Source organism: Oncorhynchus mykiss, chromosome 18 (genome assembly GCF_013265735.2).
Source record: "Oncorhynchus mykiss isolate Arlee chromosome 18, USDA_OmykA_1.1, whole genome shotgun sequence".
NCBI lineage: Eukaryota > Metazoa > Chordata > Actinopteri > Salmoniformes > Salmonidae > Oncorhynchus > Oncorhynchus mykiss.
In genome coordinates, this window is record NC_048582.1 from 10,654,520 (window position 1) to 10,675,395 (window position 20,876).

The 20,876-nt window shown below is 47.0% G+C and overlaps 1 protein-coding gene across 1 annotated transcript in view; it reads left to right on the top strand.

Moving 5' to 3' along the window:
* The window catches only part of LOC110510737 (receptor tyrosine-protein kinase erbB-4-like), a 466,703-nt gene that overhangs the window by 264,892 nt on the left and 180,935 nt on the right, over positions 1 to 20,876 (top strand). The window contains exon 3 of the mRNA XM_036951778.1: positions 6,976 to 7,162. Coding sequence (XP_036807673.1) covers positions 6,976 to 7,162 — 187 coding nt within the window. The remainder of the gene's footprint in view (positions 1 to 6,975; positions 7,163 to 20,876) is intronic.

Sequence of the window (20,876 nt, forward strand, 5' to 3'; positions counted from 1 at the left end):
AAACCCTGCGTCACATACAGTGTAGGCAAACACAGAGATGTCAGCTAGATGAAGCTGTATAATAAATTAATCAAGCCTGGCTGTTGTTTCCCTCTCAACGCTGACTATCCCTGAAGTTGCCAAGAACAATTTACAAACAAATGTCAAATTCACAAATGGTCTGGAGGAGAAACAGAGATCTAGAGAGGGAAGAAGAGGCCGGTGAGGATAGGGAAGAGGAGGCAGGGGGAGAGGGAAGAGGAGGCATGGGGAAGAAGGAAGAGGAGGCAGGGGGAAGAAGGAAGAGGAGGCAGGGGGGAGAGGGAAGAGGAGGCAGGGGGGAGAGGGAAGAGGAGGCAGGGGGAAGAAGGAAGAGGAGGCAGGGGAGAGGGAAGAGGAGGCCGGTGGGGAGAGGGAAGAGGAGGCAGGGGGGAGAGGGAAGAGGAGGCAGGGGAGAGGGAAGAGGAGGCAGGGGGAAGAAGGAAGAGGAGGCATGGGGGAGAGGGAAGAGGAGGCCGGTGGGGAGAGGGAAGAGGAGGCAGGGGGGAGAGGGAAGAGGAGGCCGGTGGGGAGAGGGAAGAGGAGGCCGGTGGGGAGAGGGAAGAGGAGGCCGGTGGGGAGAGGGAAGAGGAGGCCGGTGGGGAGAGGGAAGAGGAGGCCGGTGGGGAGAGGGTAGAGGAGGCCGGTGGGGAGAGGGTAGAGGAGGCCGGTGGGGAGAGGGTAGAGGAGGCCGGTGGGGAGAGGGAAGAGGAGGCCGGTGTGGAGAGGGAAGAGGAGGCCGGTGGGGAGAGGGTAGAGGAGGCCGGTGGGGAGAGGAAAGAGGAGGCCGGTGGGGAGAGGGAAGAGGAGGCCGGTGGGGAGAGGGAAGAGGAGGCCGGTGGGGAGAGGGTAGAGGAAGCCGGTGGGGAGAGGGTAGAGGAGGCCGGTGGGGAGAGGAAAGAGGAGGCCGGTGGGGAGCGGGTAGAGGAGGCCGGTGGGGAGAGGGTAGAGGAGGCCGGTGGGGAGAGGGTAGAGGAGGCCGGTGGGGAGAGGGTAGAGGAGGCCGGTGGGGAGAGGGAAGAGGAGGCCGGTGGGAGGAGGGAAGAGGAGGCCGGTGGGGAGAGGGTAGAGGAGGCCGGTGGGGAGAGGAAAGAGGAGGCCGGTGGGGAGAGGGAAGAGGAGGCCGGTGGGGAGAGGAAAGAGGAGGTCGGTGGGGAGAGGAAAGAGGAGGCCGGTGGGGAGAGGGTAGAGGAGGCCGGTGGGGAGAGGGAAGAGGAGGCCGGTGGGGAGAGGGTAGAGGAGGCCGGTGGGGAGAGGGTAGAGGAGGCCGGTGGGGAGAGGGAAGAGGAGGCCGGTGGGGAGAGGGAAGAGGAGGCCGGTGGGGAGAGGGTAGAGGAGGCCGGTGGGGAGAGGGTAGAGGAGGCCGGTGGGGAGAGGGTAGAGGAGGCCGGTGGGGAGAGGGAAGAGGAGGCCGGTGTGGAGAGGGAAGAGGAGGCTGGTGGGACTGCACTAGTCTTTGTTTGACTGACTGTACAACAGTGTTTTTGCTAATTGCTCGCCATTGTTACGAGAACTGACGCTGCCGAGTCAACGCAATGCATGATGGGAAGGTGACCCGCTGTGCCTCCGCCTGCGCCTTGGAGCTTTGAGCTTGGTTGTCACGGCAGCAGAGGCAGGTGCTTGTTGATGAGTGTGTGTGAGTGTCTGTGTTGGAGATGGAGAATGTACTTTTGCATAGTAGTGTGTCTTCCATTGTAGTCTAACAATGTTCTATTCTACTCTATATCACACAGCGTTATTAGAATTCCATGATTCTAACCACATCTGTGAGAGGAACAACCAGGCCATCGTTTGGGGGATTCCCCTCTATGAATCAATCACGTTTTATTTGTTCAGGGTTTATCTTCTTAGAGCCTGAGAGAACTCTCATCACATTTAAGGTTATTGGCATGAAGGAAAGTACTGTTCTTTAAGCTGCATCTCTCCAGATGTGTTTTCATAAAAGTCAAGATGGAGAGAGAGAGAGAGAGAGAGGGAGGGAGGGAGGGAGGGAGAGAGGGAGGGAGAGAGGGAGGGAGGGAGAGAGGGAGAGGAAATGCAGGTGCTTCTGTTTATCTTCCCCTGGGTCTTTCTCATCTCTCTTCTACTCATCCTCTCTTCCCTCTCCTGCTACCTTCTTCTCTCTTCATCTTCTCCTCCTGCTACCTTTTTCTCTCTTCATCTTCTCCTCCTGCTACCTTCTTCTCTCTTCATCTTCTCCTCCTGTTACCTTCTTCTCTCTTCAGTCTCTCCTCCTGCTACCTTTTTCTCTCTTCATCTTCTCCTCCTGCTACCTTCTTCTCTCTTCAGTCTCTCCTCCTGCTACCTTCTTTTCTCCTCCTGCTACCGTTTTCTCTCTTCATCTTCTCCTCCTGCTACCTTCTTCTTTCTTCAGTCTCTCTTCCTGCTACCTTCTTCTCTCCTCCTGCTACCTTCTTCTCTCTTCATCTTCTCCTCCTGCTACCTTTTTCTCTCTTCATCTTCTCCTCCTGCTACCTTCTCGCTTCATCCTCTCCTCCAGCTACCTTCTTCTCGCTTCATCCTCTCCTCCAGCTACCTTCTTCTCGCTTCATCCTCTCCTCCTGCTACCTTCTTCTCGCTTCATCCTCTCCTCCTGCTACCTTCTTCTCTCTTCATCCTCTCCTCCTGCTACCTTCTTCTCTCTTCATCTTCTCCTCCTGCTACCTTCTTCTCGCTTCATCCTCTCCTCCTGCTACCTTCTTCTCTCTTCATCCTCTCCTCCTGCTACCTTCTTCTCTCTTCATCTTCTCCTCCTGCTACCTTCTTCTCTCTTCAGTGTCTCCTCCTGCTACCTTCTTCTCGCTTCATCCTCTCCTCCTGCTACCTTCTTCTCTCTTCATTTTCTCCTCCTGCTACCTTCTTCTCTCTTCATTTTCTCCTCCTGCTACCTTCTTCTCTCTTCAGTGTCTCCTCCTGCTACCTTCTTCTCGCTTCATCCTCTCCTCCAGCTACCTTCTTCTCACTTCATCCTCTCCTCCTGCTACCTTCTTCTCGCTTCATCCTCTCCTCCAGCTACCTTCTTCTCACTTCAACCTCTCCTCCTGCTACCTTCTTCTCTCTTCATCTTCTCCTCCTGCTACCTTCTTCTCTCTTCAGTGTCTCCTCCTGCTACCTTCTTCTCTCTTCATCCTCTCCTCCTGCTACCTTCTTCTCTCTTCATTTTCTCCTCCTGCTACCTTCTTCTCTCTTCATCCTCTCCTCCTGCTATCTTCTTCTCTCTTCATCCTTTCCACATCATCTCCTCCTGCTAGCTACTTCTATTCCACAGAAAATATTGAGCCGGTGGCTCTCTAAATGCAATTTAAGAGCAGAAGGAAATTAAATAGTGTCAAAGTTTTAAAAAATGTATCCAAAAGAGGGTGATGAAAAACACAGCAAAGTGTTAATCGTTTAATTGAATGAGCTAAATTACAAAGCAGAATTATCCCTCCATGCATTTCTTATTTCCCCCTCTCCCTCTCATCGCTCCCTCTCATCTCTCATCTCTCATCTCTCATCTCTCATCTCTCGTCTCTCGTCTCTCATCTTTCATCTCTCATCTCTCATCTCTCACCTCTCCCTCTCATCTCTCATCTCTCATCTCTCCCTCTCATCTCTCATCTCTCATCTCTCATCTCTCCCTCTCATCTCTCATCTCTCCCTCTCGTCTCTCATCTCTCATCTCTCCCTCTCATCTCTCCCTCTCATCTCTCCCTCTCATCTCTCATCTCTCCCTCATCTCTCATCTCTCATCTCTCTTCTCTCATCTCTCATCTCTCCCTCTCATCTCTCATCTCTCCCTCTCATCTCTCATCTCTCCACTGGTGGCTGGTGCTGAAAGACTTTCCTTGTGTTGCTAGGCATTGCTAAGCAACAGTTTGAGCCAATTCTCTGTCGGTTCTCCATGGTTTGCCGTCGGTGCCCGGAGGCTGGCACTGGGAACGAGGCACCATCACCACCGCAACGGGGCTGGGGCCGTCCGCCAGCCTGAGGCTCCTGCAGATAGGTCTAGAGCAGAGCAACATCCCTGTGGCCCTGCGAAAGCATCCTCGGCAGGCATAGGGATGTTACTGCCGAGCTAATGATGCCGGGGCCAATGATGGATCATATCCGGCCCGGGGCACCAAACACAAGGGTTAGTGTGAGGTCACCCTCGCTGAAAGAGAAACATCATGCCTCACCATTCTTGGGAACCACATCACAAAGCCCCCACAGTAACATCTAATGTTGGAATCATACTTCTTCTGTCGGAGAATGAAAAAGTCACAGATTTGTAGTGAGTGTTGTTGAATAGCTGTTTGAGTTTGACTATAACCTAATGACAGAATGTTCAGGAGAAAACGTTGAAGTTTGAGAGCATTAAAAGGTTTTCTTACACTTATTCCTGGTAATATGAAATGTTATTGGAAAACATTCCAAAGGAAGTCTCTTATGAATAACGTCTCACTCAAAACAGCATTGACACAGATTCTTTGTTGTGTTTTGTTTTAATTCCCAGTGATTGACGCATTATAATCACGCTAATAAAACAGTGTTTTGTCTCCTCTTTCTTCTCCTCTGTACATTGTATTTCAATAAAGCCCAAAGTGAGCAGTCCATGTAGACTGACTGACTGACTGACTGAATTATGGACTAACTGACTGAATGACTGACTGAATGAATTACGGACTGACTGACTGAATGACTGACTGACTGCACGACTGACTGACTGACTGAATGACTGACTGAAGGACTGCATGAATGACTGACTGACTAAGACTGACTGACTGACTGAAGGACTGCACGACTGACTGACTGAATGACTGACTGAAGGACTGCATAAATGACTGACTGACTAAGACTGACTGACTGACTGAAGGAATGAATGAAGACTGAATGAATGACTGACTGAATGACTGAATGAATGACTGACTGAATGACTGACTGACTGAATGAGACTGACTGACTGACTGACTGAATGAATTAATGAATGAATGAAGCTACTCTGCTTGGTAACCTGGCTGTCATCAGGAAGGGAAAATACAGCCAGGCATGTGTCCAAAATGTCACCCAGTTCCTTTAACAGTGCACTACTTTGGACGTGGATCCATATAGGGCTCTGATCAAACGTAGTGCATTAGTGAGTGAGGTACCATTTCAGACACACCCATGGCTTGTTTTGAGCTGTCCCTCTCCCCGAGTCTCCCCTAAGGTCAAGACAAATCAAACCAGCTCTTCTCCACCCCGCTCCTAACCAATCAGCAACATCATTACTGACCTGTCTCTACTCATTAAAACCACTCTTTATAATCATCCCATAGCCTCGGATCGTTTCCCCCCCTAACTTATCATTTCAAACAACTTTTCACGTTCCTATACGGACCCCATTAGGAATTCTTATATGAGTAATGTCATGTAACTCCTCCGTTATATCACTGAATATCAATTGTGCCGCGGTGCTGCGGGGCCACTGACAAAATACAAGTGCTTCAGTAAATTTACCGAGAGCCCAGAACCCCGGCCACAACGTTGAATAATTCAGCCATCAAATGGTAAGAGCCTCTCTAGAGATACTTAGCAATTAAATGAGTCTATATTGTGCATGCACTGCCATCCATATGGATCCTATAAGAAATTGTCGGCCATTCGGGCTCCTATAATGTAGTGTTGTGATTGGAGCTGCCAGTGGTGACTAGTGCAGCGAGCGACTGTGTTACCGTGTCTGGCGTGCGGATGATAGCAGTCAGTTGACGTGCTGTGTCAGCACGTCAGATGTATTTTTAATGACCACAGAGACCCAGGGAGAGGTAGCTGGTGCATAGGGACTGATCTGGGACCAGTATAACCTGCCGCCTGATTTTTACACGGACACACACACACCTCCACAAAGTAAAGCCATCCCACTGACTGAACGAAGCCCAGGTCCCGGTAATGATAGCATGTGTCAGCTTGCGATTGGCTGTCAGGATGATTGACGGCAGGGCTCCAGAGCTCATTATCTCGCCCAGTGTTATTACAGCTCTGTGATTGGACGTACTTCTAGCCCCCAAGTAAACTGCTTGGCACAAGTAGACAAAGTTTTTATTTTCAACTGGCTTCTCCAAAGCAGCAATCCTGAGCTGAGGACAAGCTGCTGTCTGAAGAAGTGCTCTACAAAACATCCTCCACCAAATTATTAACAATGAGCCATCATTCAAGATGCCTTTCTTAGCTCAGTACACAATGCTGGTTTATACAAGCAAATATTGTTGAACAGTTCAACACATACACATTTATGTGCAAGATAGATGAAGTAAACAAACAAAAATTGGGGGGACAGATCCGGACTAGGTTGATCGACAGGAAGTTTGGGGGGACAGATCCGGACTAGGTTGATCGACAGGAAGTTTGGGGGGACAGATCCGGACTAGGTTGATCTACAGGAAGTTTGGGGGGACAGATGAGACTAGGTTGATCTACAGGAAGTTTGGGGGGACAGATAAGGACTAGGTTGATCTACAGGAAGTTTGGGGGGACAGATCCGGACTAGGTTGATCTACAGGAAGTTTGGGGGGACAGATAAGGACTAGGTTGATCTGCAGGAAGCTTAGGGGGACAGATCCGGACTAGGTTGATCTACAGGAAGTTTGGGGGGATAGATGAGACTAGGTTGATCTACAGGAAGTTTGGGGGGATAGATCAGGTAGTCTGTTGAAGATGTACTTCAATAAATAGTGGCCTGACTGTAAATTTCTCTAACTTTGCCACTCTCTCTCTCTCTGTCTGCATCCCTCTCTCTCTCTCTCTCTCTCTCTTTCTCTCTTTCTGTTTCTCTCTGCATCTCTCACTCTCTCTTTCTCTCTTTCTGTTTCTTTCTCTCTCTTGCTCTCTCTTTCACTCTTTTTCTCTTTCTGTTTCTCTCTCTCTGTTTCTCTCTCTCTGTCTGCATCTCTCTCTCCCTCTCGCTCTCTCTCTCTCTCTCTCTCTCTCTCTCGCTCTCTCTCTCCCTGCTTCCTCTAGTCTATCCGAGAGGTGACAGGCTATGTGCTGGTAGCTCTGAACCAGTTTGACTCCCTGCCCCTGGAGAACCTTCGCATCGTGCGGGGCACCAAGCTTTACGAGGGACGCTACGCCCTGGCCATCTTCCTCAACTACCGCCGCGACGGCTTCTACGGCCTCAGACAGCTGGGCCTTCGCAACCTCACAGGTCAGGGGCCCAGTGCAGACTAATCTAAACTCACCTGTCTGACTCAGTCACACCATCTTTCCATTTCTCTCACGTCCTCCTTCTCTCTATCTCCCTAGCCTGCTTATTGTTCTGTCCTTCTCTCTATCTCTCTATCACTTCCTCCTTCTCTCTATCTCCCTAGCCTGCTTATTGTTTTCTCCTTCTCTCTATCTCTCTATCACTTCCTCCTTCTCTCTATCTCTCTATCACTTCCTCCTTCTCTCTATCTCTCTATCACTTCCTCCTTCTCTCTATCTCTCTAGCCTGCTCATTGTTTTCTCCTTCTCTCTATCTCTCTATCACGTCCTCATTCTCTCTATCTCTCTAGCCTGCTTATTGTTCTGTGCTTCTCTCTATCACTTCCTCATTCTCTCTATCTCTCTAACCTGCTTATTGTTCTGTCCTTCTCTATCTCTCTATCACTTCCTCCTTCTCTCTATCTCTCTAACCTGCTTATTGTTCTGTCCTTCTCTATCTCTCTATCACTTACTCCTTCTCTCTATCTCTCTAACCTGCTTATTGTTCTGTCCTCTATCTCTCTATCACTTACTCCTTCTCTCTATCTCTCTAGCCTGCTTATTGTTTTCTCCTTCTCTCTATCTCTCTATCACTTCCTCCTTCTCTCTATCTCTCTATCACTTCCTCATTCTCTCTATCTCTCTATCACTTCCTCATTCTCTCTATCTCTCTATCACTTCCTCCTTCTCTCTATCTCTCTATCACATCCTCATTCTCTCTGTCTCTCTATCACTTCCTCCTTCTCTCTATCTCTCTAGCCTGCTTATTGTTCTGTCCTTCTCTCTATCTCTCTATCACTTCCTCCTTCTCTCTATCTCTCTAGCCTGCTTATTGTTCTGTGCTTCTCTCTATCTCTCTATCATTTCCTCCTTCTCTCTATCCCCTAGCCTGCTTATTGTTCTGTCCTTCTCTCCATCTGTCCATCACTCTTCTTCTCTTGATCTCTCAAACATTTCCTCATGGTCTTATGTTCTATCTCAATCAAAACTGTGGCCTCCATGGTTTGCTGAGGGATGTGCCTGGGGGAATGGTAACTGTGGCCTCCATGGTTTGTTGAGGGATGAGACTGGGGGAATGATAACTGTGGTCTTTCCATGGTTTGCTGAGGGATGGGGCTGGGGGAATGATAACTCTGGCCTTTCCATGGTTTGCTGAGGGATGGGGCTGGGAGAATGATAACTGTGGTCTTTCCATGGTTTTCTGAGGGATGGGCTGGGGGAATGATAACTGTGGCCGTTCCATGGTTTGCTGAGGGATGGGGCTGGGGGAATGATAACTGTGGTCTTTCCATGGTTTGCTGAGGGATGGGGCTGGGGGAATGATAACTGTGGCCGTTCCATGGTTTTCTGAGGGATGGGGCTGGGGGAATGATAACTCTGGCCTTTCCATGGTTTGCTGAGGGATGGGGCTGGGGGAATGACAACTCTGGCCTCTCCAGGGTTTGCTCAGGGATGGGGCTGGGGGAATGATAACTCTGGCCTCTCCATGGTTTGCTGAGGGATGGTGCTGGGGGAATGGTAACTCTGGCCTCTCCATGGTTTGCTGAGGGATGGGGCTGGGGGAATGATAACTGTGGTCTTTCCATGGTTTTCTGAGGGATGGGGCTGGGGGAATGATAACTGTGGCCGTTCCATGGTTTGCTGAGGGATGGGGCTGGGGGAATGATAACTGTGGCCGTTCCATGGTTTTCTGAGGGATGGGGCTGGGGGAATGATAACTCTGGCCTTTCCATGGTTTGCTGAGGGATGGGGCTGGGGGAATGATAACTCTGGCCTCTCTATGGTTTGCTCAGGGATGGGGCTGGGGGAATGATAACTCTGGCCTCTCCATGGTTTGCTGAGGGATGGGGCTGGGGGAATGATAACTCTGGCCTCTCCATGGTTTGCTGAGGGATGGTGCTTGGGGAATGATACCACTATCATATCCATTGACTGAGCTATGGATGCAAAGACTGTCTGTCCTAGATATTTTCATGAAAGGTGTACAAAGAAATATATTGTAAAGCATTAAAAGAGAGTTGAATATGAGGTTATTATAGCCTGAGGCAGCTTAAGCCCATAAGGTGTTTATACTCTTCAAAACCAATGGCTGTACAAATTACCATTGAACAGCAGTGGGTGTCACGGATTGTGCTTTCACGAAACCAAGCAAATTGTAGTAATGTAGAATCTTTAGCTTTGCTAAGTGGCGGAATAGTATCAGAATACACAGAACATGTATTATAATGTCATAGAATAGAAGAATCCTCTGACATTTATTTTAAAATAAATGGTTGTGTTCAACCTTCGCTTCACACATTTTGACATTTAAAATGTCATTTGTTTAGCAGATGCTCTTATGCAGAGTGACTTATAGTTAGTGCATTCATCTTAAGGTAGCTAGGTGGGACAACCACATAGTCTCATAGTAAGTAAAATGTTCCTTAACAAAGTAGCTATCAGAAAAATCAGCGCTAGTAGGCTAAAGGTCAAGTGCGAGTGTTAGTTCACGAAAGGCAAGGGTGATATTTATTATATTCATTTTTGTTATGGGGGGGGGTAGTGGGACAGATCAGGACAAGTAGTTTTTTTCTTCGGATGATGGGCAGGGACTCTGCTGTCCTAGCGTCAGGGGGAAGGGGGTTCCACCGTTGGGATGCCAGGACAGAGAAAAGCTTGGACTGGACCGGAGCTGGCAGAACAGAGTGCTCGGTTTGGGGTGTAGGGTTTAAGCCTAGCTTGAAAGTAGGGAGGGGCAGTTCCCCTGGCTGCTCCGTAGGCAAGCACCATGGTCTTGTAGTGGATGTGAACTTCGACTGGAAGCCAGTGTGCGGAAGAGGGGGGAGACATGGGAGAATTTGGAAACCTTGAACACCAGGTGGGTTGCGACGTAAGTTGCAGGGGTTTGATGGCACAAGCTGGGAGTTGCAGTAGTCCAGACAGGAGATGACATGTACCTGGATTAGGACCTGCACCACTTCCTGTGTGAGGTAGTGTCATACTCTGCAGATATTGTAGAGCATGAATCTACAGTCACTGCTTTGATGTTTGCATAGAACATCAGGGTGTTGTCCAGGGTCACGCCAAGGTTATTTGCACTCTGGGAGGGGGACACCATTGAGTTGTCAACCGTGATGGAGAGGTCTTGGAGTGGGCAGACCTTCCTCGGGAGGAAGAGCATCTCTGTCTTGTCGAGGTTGAGCTTGAGATGGTGGCCTGACATCCAAGCAGAAATGCGAGTCGCCACCTCGGTCTCAGAAGGGAGAAGGTAGTTGAGTGTCATACACATAACAATGATATGAGAGACCATGTGAAGATATGACGGAGCCGAGTGAATAGAGAGCAAAGGAAAGGGCCTAGAACCAAGCCCTGGGGGACACCAGTAGTGAGAGCATGTGGTGCAGGTCATTCTGGGAGTGATAGCGAGAGAGGTGGTCAGAGTTTGGAAAGAAAAGAAAGAAGGGATTACCGGTCTGTAGATGGTTTGTGTGTTGGTATCTTGAGGAGGGGAGGGGACGCAGCCAGTAGTCAGAGGGGACGCAGCCAGTGGTCAGAGGGGACGCAGCCAGTAGTCAGAGGGGACGCAGCCAGTGGTCAGAGGGGACGCAGCCAGTAGTCAGAGGGGACGCAGCCAGTGGTCAGAGGGGATGCAGCCAGTAGTCAGAGGGGACGCAGCCAGTAGTCAGAGGGGACGCAGCCAGTGGTCAGAGGGGACGCAGCCAGTGGTTAGAGGGGACGCAGACAGTAGTCAGGGATGAGTTGATGAGGGAAGTGAGGAATAGGCAAAGACCTCCAGAGATAGTCTCAAGAAGGGAAGAGGGAAAGGGGTTGAGTGGATAGGTTGTCAGGGGGCCGGACATCACTAGTCACAGGATTTCATCTGGAGATAGAGGGGAGAAAGAGGTCAAGGCGAAGGGTAGTTCTGTGTGAGTGGGACCAGTGGACTCAATAGACGGAGTAAATGGAAAGCGGATGTTGTCGACCTTCTTTTCGAAGTGGTAGACAAAGTGGTCCACAGAGCGGGAGGAGGGAGGGGGAGGAGGTGGAGGGTTCAGGAAGGAGGAGAATATAGCAGAGAGTTTCCTAACGTTACACCCACCCACAGCTAAAGCCAATTTAATATCCCACTCTTTTAATATCATTTTTTGCACTCGAGTTTAATATTTAGACAAATTAAGTCGGACGCCCTTTTGTGCAGGGAGATGAAATGGCTCGTGTTTCAGTTAATGAACTTTTCTGTTTACAGAGTAGCCGGCTCGGATACTAGGTTGTTTCATGGAGCAGTTTGAACTGTGAGTCACAACGAATGGCCCATGACGTGGCATGTTCTGTAGCCAAGGTGAATTAAAGATAGTTGTGCCGTCTGTGGCCTAGTAGTCACACACCTGGAGCTATCAAATGTATCTCATCCCAGAGACCGGGGTTCAATCCCTGCCTCTGCCTTTGGTCCTGAGTCTAGCCTCCTCATCTGTATCTGTATTGTCTCAATAAGGCATCAAAAAGAAGAATGGAATTCTATATTCATTTAATAAAGTCCCCTGTTTAGGGGACCTGCAGGGTTCTGGTACCGGTTCCGACCGACATTTCCCCTTATAAGTCGATCTGTAGACACCGTAGATTGAAATGGCTTACATTGAGCAGTAGCCCTGGTTCTTACGGACACAGGAGTGTATCTCCTCTGCCTGTTTCACGTAGAATGTGAAATCTGATGCCACTTGAAGCTGGGCTGTCCCTCCTACCGTTTCATTCGCTCTTGCAACTGTCCATCAACTCCTGACTGAACCTTACGTCACAGCTACTGGCAAAGCACATGTCTGCAATCCTTACAGTGTGTCTTGTTTTTGTCACTCTAGCACATTCAGAGACAGATTTATAGACAACTTTATCAAAGTAATTCAAAGTAATCCATAGATTTTATACCCAGTCTATTAAGTCAGGTGTCTGGCTATACCCAGTCTATTAAGTCATGTGTCTGTGGTGTCTGGTTATACCCAGTCTATTAAGTCATGTGTCTGGTTATACCCAGTCTATTAAGTCAGGTGTCTGGTTATAACCCGTCTATTAAGTCTTGGTGGTGTCTGTTTATAACCAGTTGGCAATGCATTATCCTACATCATAGAAGCTTAGATAAGATCGTATTGGTTGGTAGATGGACTGCAGTCTGAGACTCATGTGTAACACAGAAAGCTCTTTCAAAGGAGATTAGCGGGAGGCGAGCAAGAGCCTTGAAGTGGTCTGTAACTTGGTCTCAAAATAAGGTTCTCACAATCAACAAATGTGTGTCTGAATGACATGATCACAATTCTAAGGAAGAAAAGCTTTTATTTAATTACAATACACTTTATTTAAAAGAGTTTTGCTGTCATAATCAAATCAAATCAAATTGTATTTGTCACATGTGCCGAATACAACAGGTGAAACCTTACAGTGAAATGCTTACTTACAAGCCCTTAACCAGCAATGCAGTTTAAAACAATACCGACGAAAAATACAGGGGGTACCGGTTAGTCGAGGTAATTGAGGTAATATGTACATGTAGGTAGAGTTATTAAAGTGACTATGCATAGATAATAACAGAGAGCAGCAGTCATGTAAAAGAGGGGGGTGGGCAATGTAAATAGTCTGGGTAGCCATTTGATTAGCTGTTCAGGAGTCTTATGGCTTGGGGGGGGGGGGGGGGGCAATGTAAATAGTCTGGGTAGCCATTTGATTAGCTGTTCAGGAGTCTTATGGCTTGGGGGGGGGGGGGGGGCAATGTAAATAGTCTGGGTAGCCATTTGATTAGCTGTTCAGGAGTCTTATGGCTTGGGGGGGGGGGTGGGCAATGTAAATAGTCTGGGTAGCCATTTGATTAGCTGTTCAGGAGTCTTATGGCTTGGGGGGGGGGGGGTGGGCAATGTAAATAGTCTGGGTAGCCATTTGATTAGCTGTTCAGGAGTCTTATGGCTTAGGGGTAGAAGCTGTTTAGAAGCCTCTTGAACCTAGACTTGGTGCTCCGGTACCGCATGCCGTACGGTAGCAGAGAGAACAGTCTATGACTAGGGTGGCTGGAGTCTTTGACAATTTTTAGGGCCTTCCTCTGACACTGCTTGGTATAGAGGTCCTGGATGGCAGGAAGCTTGGCCCCAGTGATGTACTGGGCCGTACGCACTACCCTCTGTAGCTCCTTGCTATCGGAGGCCGAGTAGTTGCCATACCAGGCAGTGATGCAACCAGTCAGGATGCTCTTGATGGTGCAGCTGTAGAACCTTTTGAGGATCTGAGGACCCATGCCAAATCTTTTCAGTCTCCTGAGGGGGAATAGGTTTTGTCGTGTCCTCTTCACAACTGTCTTGGTGTGCTTGGACAATGTTAGTTTGTTGGTGATGTGGACACCAAGGAACTTGAAGCTCACAACCTGCTCCACTGCAGCCCCGTCAATGAGAATGGGGGCGTGCTCGGTCCTCCTTTTCCTATAGTCCACAATCATCTCCTTTGTCTTGATCACATTGAGGGAGAGGTTGTTGTTCTGGTACCACACTGCCAGGTCTCTGACCTCCTCCCTATAGGCTGTCTGATAGCCCTCCTGCTGACGTACCTTGGAATGATGGCTCACCACAGGGAGGATGAGACACATAAAGAGGCTGAGAAAGTGCCCAGTCCAGGTGAATCATTACTTTGGGTGAATTCAACCACCTTTGCCCACACCATGTCGTGAATCTCTCTGTCTCTCCCTTATGGAAAGTAAAAGGATAGGTTGATTATGCAGAACTCACCACTAGACTGTAGCCTTGAATCTTTTAAATTGTAGTTCTATTGGTTTTGGCCCTTGTTCTTTTCTCTTAGCATGGATCAGCCTGCGTTTCTCTGCTGTGCGGTGGGCATTATGAGTATGTCCCCTGGAAGACAGCAGAGTGGAGAGTAGAGACCCTCAGCTGGATCAGTTAGAGAGGTGATCTGAGACTCACAGCGGTAATACGCTGCCCATACTAGGACAGAATCATGCTTTCATGGTGTGTATGGTGTCCATATTAGGACGGCATAGTTTGTCCATGGTGTATATGGTGTCCATATTAGGACCGAATCACACATCCGTAGTATTTTGTGACTCTGACACACAACTATGTGTGATGCTGTCCTAATATGACCACCTCACAGGCTAGTGAAGTCAACAAAACCAACAAGTTATGAGGGTTTAGCTCCACACAGTACGACGACGGGATAGGACAGTCAGCTCTACTCACCAGATACCACCTGTTCTGTATCAGTTCATAATGACTTGGCAGCGTTTTTATTTTTACTTCACCTTTATTTAACTCGGCAAGTCAGTTAACAACAAATTCTTATTTACAATGGCGGTCTACATCGGCCGGAAGATACAGCCTGGAATCAAACCAGGGTCTGTAGTGACGCCTCAAGCACTGAGATGCAATGCCGTAGACCGCTGTGATACAGCCTGGAATCAAACCAGGGTCTGTAGTGACGCCTCAAGCACTGAGATGCAGTGCCTTAGACCGCTACGCCACACTGGAGTGTTAAAGGAATCCCCTTCACATAAGTGATTCACCTTGTTTAGTAGAGCTAGTCTGGTTACAGTGATAAAGGAATCCCCTTCACATAAGTGATCCACCTTGTTTAGTAATGCTAGTCTGGTTACAGTGATAAAGGAATCCCCTTCACATAAGTGATCCACCTTGTTTAGTAGAGCTAGTCTGGTTACAGTGATAAAGGACTCTGAAGGACCTCAAAGTATCCAGGGCACGGTGACATCTTCTGCTAGTAAATCAGTGTGACGTCTTTGATTCCAGCCACCTCACCAGGAAATAGGGAGAAAGTGGGATTTCTCTCCTTTCTCTTCCTGTCTCCTCTCAAATGCCCGCTCATCCTCACTGTTCTCTCCTGTGTCCACCCCTCCCTCCCTCCCTTCCTCCTCTCTCTCTCTCTCTCTTTCAATATCTCTTCTTTCTATCACTATGTCTCAGTGTTTTCCTCCAATCCTTCACCTCTCCCTCTCTTTCTGTCTCTTGTTGTCTCTCTTTCTCTCTAAACGTCTTTGGAGTCGTTTCCAGATTTCTGTCTGTAAAATGTGTTGGGTCTGAGCACTCATGTACTATATGTGCTTGTTTGAGAAGCTGGCATGTATAGTGGATAGTTCTGCTGCCACTCCCCCTGCCCCTCCCCCTGTCTGTCTGTCTGTCTGTCTGTCTGTCTGTCTGTCTTTCTGTCTGTCTGTCTGTCTGACTGGGAATAATGTTGTATAATTCCCTTACTCTCTTGTAGTCTTACCGACGAGGCTGGCGCTTGTAGTCTTACCGACGAGGCTAGCGCTTGTAGTCTTACCAACGAGGCTAGCTCTTGTAGTCTTACCGACGAGGCTAGCGCTTGTAGTCTTACCGACAAGGCTAGATCTTGTAGTCTTACCGACGAGGCTAGCTCTTGTAGTCTTACCGACGAGGCTAGCTCTTGTAGTCTTACCGACGAGGCTAGCTCTTGTAGTCTTACCGACGAGGCTAGCTCTTGTAGTCTTACCGATGAGGCTAGCTCTTGTAGTCTTACCGACGAGGCTAGCTCTTGTAGTCCTACCGACGAGGCTAGCTCTTGTAGTCTTACCGACGAGGCTAGCTCTTGTAGTCTTACCGACGAGGCTAGCTCTTGTAGTCTTACCGACGAGGCTAGCTCTTGTAGTCTTACCGACGAGGCTAGCTCTTGTAGTCTTACCGACGAGGCTAGCTCTTGTAGTCTTACCGACGAGGCTAGCTCTTGTAGTCTTACCGACGAGGCTAGCTCTTGTAGTCTTACGACGAGGCTAGCTCTTGTAGTCTTACCGACGAGGCTAGCTCTTGTAGTCTTACCGATGAGGCTAACTCTCCGTCCCCCCCTCCATTTGTTTTTATTCTTCCCTCTTTTTTCTGATATTGGGGAAAGCATGCTATGCATTATGCACTCCGTATCATCAGAAAATGAATGGGTACAGTCCTTATTTGTAATTCATTTGCAAGTCCACCACCCACTACTCCTTATCTAGGGGAATATCATATCTCAGCAGGGTAATACTATATTCAGCATGTTACTACACGTAAAGCATTAAACAACAGTCTTACCTAACGCTAGCGCTCTCCGGCTCAGCCGACCTCAAGTCCACTGCATTGTGAAATGGATACCCCGTAGATATAAACAGGAGGCCAATGGTATACAGTTTGGCAATGAAAGTGTATATATGGCAGTCTTAACTGCCTTATAACCTAACCTATGTTAATGACCCTCCTTATCAAATATTTAAACTGTGAGTTCACACAAGGAGCATGTACCTCTTAACCTATCACAATTGTCCTGGTTCTCCTCATTCATTGATTATTAAACGTAATTTCTTGATTGACGAGAGACCACACACTTGGTTTCTCAGGTGCTAGTCAGTCTCTGATGATAAGGTGAGCCCAGAAACCAGCAAACACCTTTAAGGACCAGTGTTATACACCACTGGTTTAAACTACATTGAGGCACTTTAACATATAGACTCACGTTCTATGCTGTTGCATCTGATTACATTGATTAGAAAAGCATCCCTGCTTCTCGTTCTGCTAATTAGGCAGTTCCACCCTCTACTCCGAGTAGTGGAATCCCCCTCCAATCAACCTCTCCAATGCTAATTAGGCAGTTCCACCCTCTACTCCGAGTAGTGGAATCCCCCTCCAATCAACCTCTCCAATGCTAATTGCCGCCTGCTGTGTTTCCCAGTATTTAGATATTTACTTGACATTTTGGAGCATGAAATCTCTTGAGATGAACCATTTAGTTTTCAAGAGTGTCTAAAAAAAATGATTATATATATATACTTAGTAACAAGATTAATATGGCAACTACGGTCTAATAATAATAACAATGAAATAAGAATTATTCTTATTATAATAATAATAAAAATGACATTAACAGCATGAAAAAGTTGTTGTACAACTACTAATAGGCTTACAACTATTAACAACTAATGTTTTAACTACTAATACAACTAAATACCTATAATATGTATACATACATATCAGTGGAGGCTGGTGGGAGGAGCTATAGGAGGACAGTGTCATTGTAATGGCTGGAATGGAGTCAATGGAACGGAGTCAAACGTGTGGTTTCCATATGTCTGATGTGTTTGATACTGTTCAATTTATTCCATTCCAGCCATTACAATGAGCCTGTCCTCCTGTCGCTCCTCCCACCAGCCTCCACTGATACATATTTACAAATATCTCCACACGGTGATGGTTCTATTAGTTAAAAACACAAAACAGTTTGTTCTGATCATTTGAAAAATGAGCTTTCTTAAATTCACTGTGTGATTGTAATGCCCAGATTTCTATAGGTAAATGATTCCAGTCAGTTGGGTCTTTGTATCTGAAGGATCTTACTCCGACATCATGATGTTCCCTTGGAATGTGTAATGGCTGCTGTTGTCCAAAGCAGCAGTGTGGGTCTTGTAAAGTTAGCTGTCCATTAATATATACAGGGACACTTAGCTTGATACATTTACAAATAAATTGGTGTCAATGTAGTTGTCTTCTATATGGGATTGCCAGTCCATTGAGTGATTCAGACATTGTGCAATGTCCTATAACGGCATCCAATAAGGAATCTGCAAAGATTGTTATAAATTACATCTCATTCATGAATGAAGGTCTTGGTTGTTTTGATAGATGATGTCACTATAGTCTAGGATAGGAAGCAGCAGTTGAGTTACAAAGGTCTTTCTAATGGATACAGTACAACAATTATTAGATCTGTACTGTAACCCAAGCTTATAGGCAATTGTTTTTCTAATATAATCAATATGCTTTCCAGAAGATAATTCAGAATCTATCCTCAAATCCAGATATTTCAAACAGTCAACATGTTCAAGCATTGCTCCGTCACTTGCATGAACTGTGAAATTGCCAGCTGTGGAGTTTATTCTGTGAAACAGCACAACGTAGGGTTTTGATTTAAAACCAATTCATTTGCAAGAAACCATTTTTGTTGATATCTATTTCATTAAGGAGAGGCAGTATATCAGTTGGTTTAATCTTTCAGAAAGGTCTGATTTGGAGTGTTAATCTATCTCCTGGTAACAGATGCTGACTAGAAACACAAACTGGGTTTTTAGTCAGATTATGTCCTTTAGCCTAATCTGATTGAATCTGCTGAATAGGGTGATTATTTGACCTATTTAAAAGGTCATTTGTATATTTCCAGAACTGCTGTGGATTTCTGACATTCTTTTTAATACTATCCATGTGCAGTAGAAGGAGGCTTCTGCATTTCTAGTTGACGTTTTTCTGTCCATTCTTCATTTTCTATAGGAGTCCCAATCAGTTGGCTCTTTGGTTCTACGGTACTTAGCCCAGGCTGTATCCCTTTCTCTGAACAGGAAGGAATCTATATAAAACATGTTCTACACGTTCTTAAATTCATCCATTTGGGTGGTGCTTTAGGTATAATCCTTTCCCAAACACTGTAGACATAATAGCCCCAATAAGACACTGTGCTGATGAGTGTGCTTATTTAAAACATTTTTATAATCCTCTCTCCCGCTTTCCCACTTTGCTTTTCACTTTTTGTTCATGTGTCTTCTTTTTGCCTCAGCAGACATCGTCCCGCTCCATAAAATTGCCCATTTGGAGCGGAGCCAAATGGCTTGGTGAGCCCCTAAAGAGAGTACTGAATCCAGCTTCCCCATCTGGCTCATATGCCCCTGTGCCCGTGTGCAGAAAGCAAATCAAACCATTCCGTGTCTCTCTCTCACCGTCTCCTTCCCCCTGTCTCTCTCTCTCTCTCCCCCTCGCCCTCTCCTTCCCCCTGTCTCTCCCTGTCTCTCTCTCTCTCTCTCTCTCTCTCTCTCTCTCTCTCTCTCTCTCTCTCTCTCTCTCTTTCTCTCTCTCTCTCTGCTCAAAGGGTGTGTCTCAATGGTCTAAAGTGGCTTCCTCTCCTTGTCTCCTTTCTTTCATCTAAACTGATCTGAAAACTCAGTCACTGTCAGTGCAGATGGAAGCTAGCTCTCATCTTGCCAGTTATGGCAGTTTGTACTGAAAAAAGGAAACTTTAGACTATTGAGATTCTTCCTCTGACTCACCCAGAAGGAAAGGAGACAAGGAAGCCACTTTAGGCTACTGAGATTAATCCTCTGACTCACCCAGAAGGAAAGGAGACAAGAAAGCCACTTTAGGCTACTGAGATTAATCCTCTGACTCACCCAGAAGGAAAGGAGACAAGAAAGCCACTTTAGGCTACTGAGATTAATTATCTGACTCACCCAGAAGGAAAGGAGACAAGAAAGCCACTTTAGGCTACTGAGATTAATCCTCTGACTCACCCAGAAGGAAAGGAGACAAGAAAGCCACTTTAGGCTACTGAGATTAATTATCTGACTCACCCAGAAGGAAAGGAGACAAGAAAGCCACTTTAGGTTCTGAGATTAATCCTCTGACTCACCCAGAAGGAAAGGAGACAAGAAAGCCACTTTAGGCTACTGAGAGTAATTCTCTGACTCACCCAGAAGGAAAGGAGACAAGAATGCCACTTTAGGCTACTGAGATTAATTCTCTGACTCACCCAGAAGGAAAGGAGACAAGGAAGCCACTTTAGGTTCTGAGATTAATCCTCTGACTCACCCAGAAGGAAAGGAGACAAGAAAGCCACTTTAGGTTCTGAGATTAATCCTCTGACTCACCCAGAAGGAAAGGAGACAAGAAAGCCACTTTAGGCTACTGAGAGTAATTCTCTGACTCACCCAGAAGGAAAGGAGACAAGAATGCCACTTTAGGCTACTGAGATTAATTCTCTGACTCACCCAGAAGGAAAGGAGACAAGGAAGCCACTTTAGGTTCTGAGATTAATCCTCTGACTCACCCAGAAGGAAAGGAGACAAGAAAGCCACTTTAGGCTACTGAGAGTAATTCTCTGACTCACCCAGAAGGAAAGGAGACAAGAAAGCCACTTTAGGCTACTGCGATTAATTCTCTGACTCACCCAGAAGGAAAGGAGACAAGGAAGCCACTTTTAGGCTGTTGAGACAGATCCCTCTGAATCACCTAGTTGTGGTAAAATGCTCATTCACTCAGCAACAGGAGGTGAAGAACAGAGTGTGCAGCGGTGTGTCATCAAAAGAACAACATGTTCCATTGGTTCTGACTCCAATCAAATGGGCTCGTTGTTGATAGTCATCCACAACGTCCAACGACCAATTACACAACTGGTCATCAAGCAATTCATTTCCTTTCTGAATGTATTGGACCTCAACAAAGATTGCTTCACAGGTTCCATGTAGTGGAATGGTGAACAAAAGCTTTCGTTTATCACATTATTTTGATTGCTTTATTGTTCGGTATAGCTAGTTGTCTGCTGACAGTAGAATGGTGGATGTGAGTGTGAAGGCAGTGGGACCTGTACAGTATGTGTTCATTTTATATGCTGATTGTTTAACCAACCCACTCACACCACGCTGCTGTGGCAGGCATACTACCACAATTATCCCATGGGGGAATGTGCATAAAGAGAATGGGGAATTAAAGGGATAGTCCACACAACTAGCTCATTTACCTCATAGTGATAATTAGAAAATTACTCCATTGACCTGAGGACTGTTAGCCCCAAATAAAACATGTCTATTCCATTGACCTGAGGACCCAAAACTAAACCTGTCTATTCCATTGACCTGAGGACTCAGTTACCCATAACTAAACCTGTCTATTCCATTG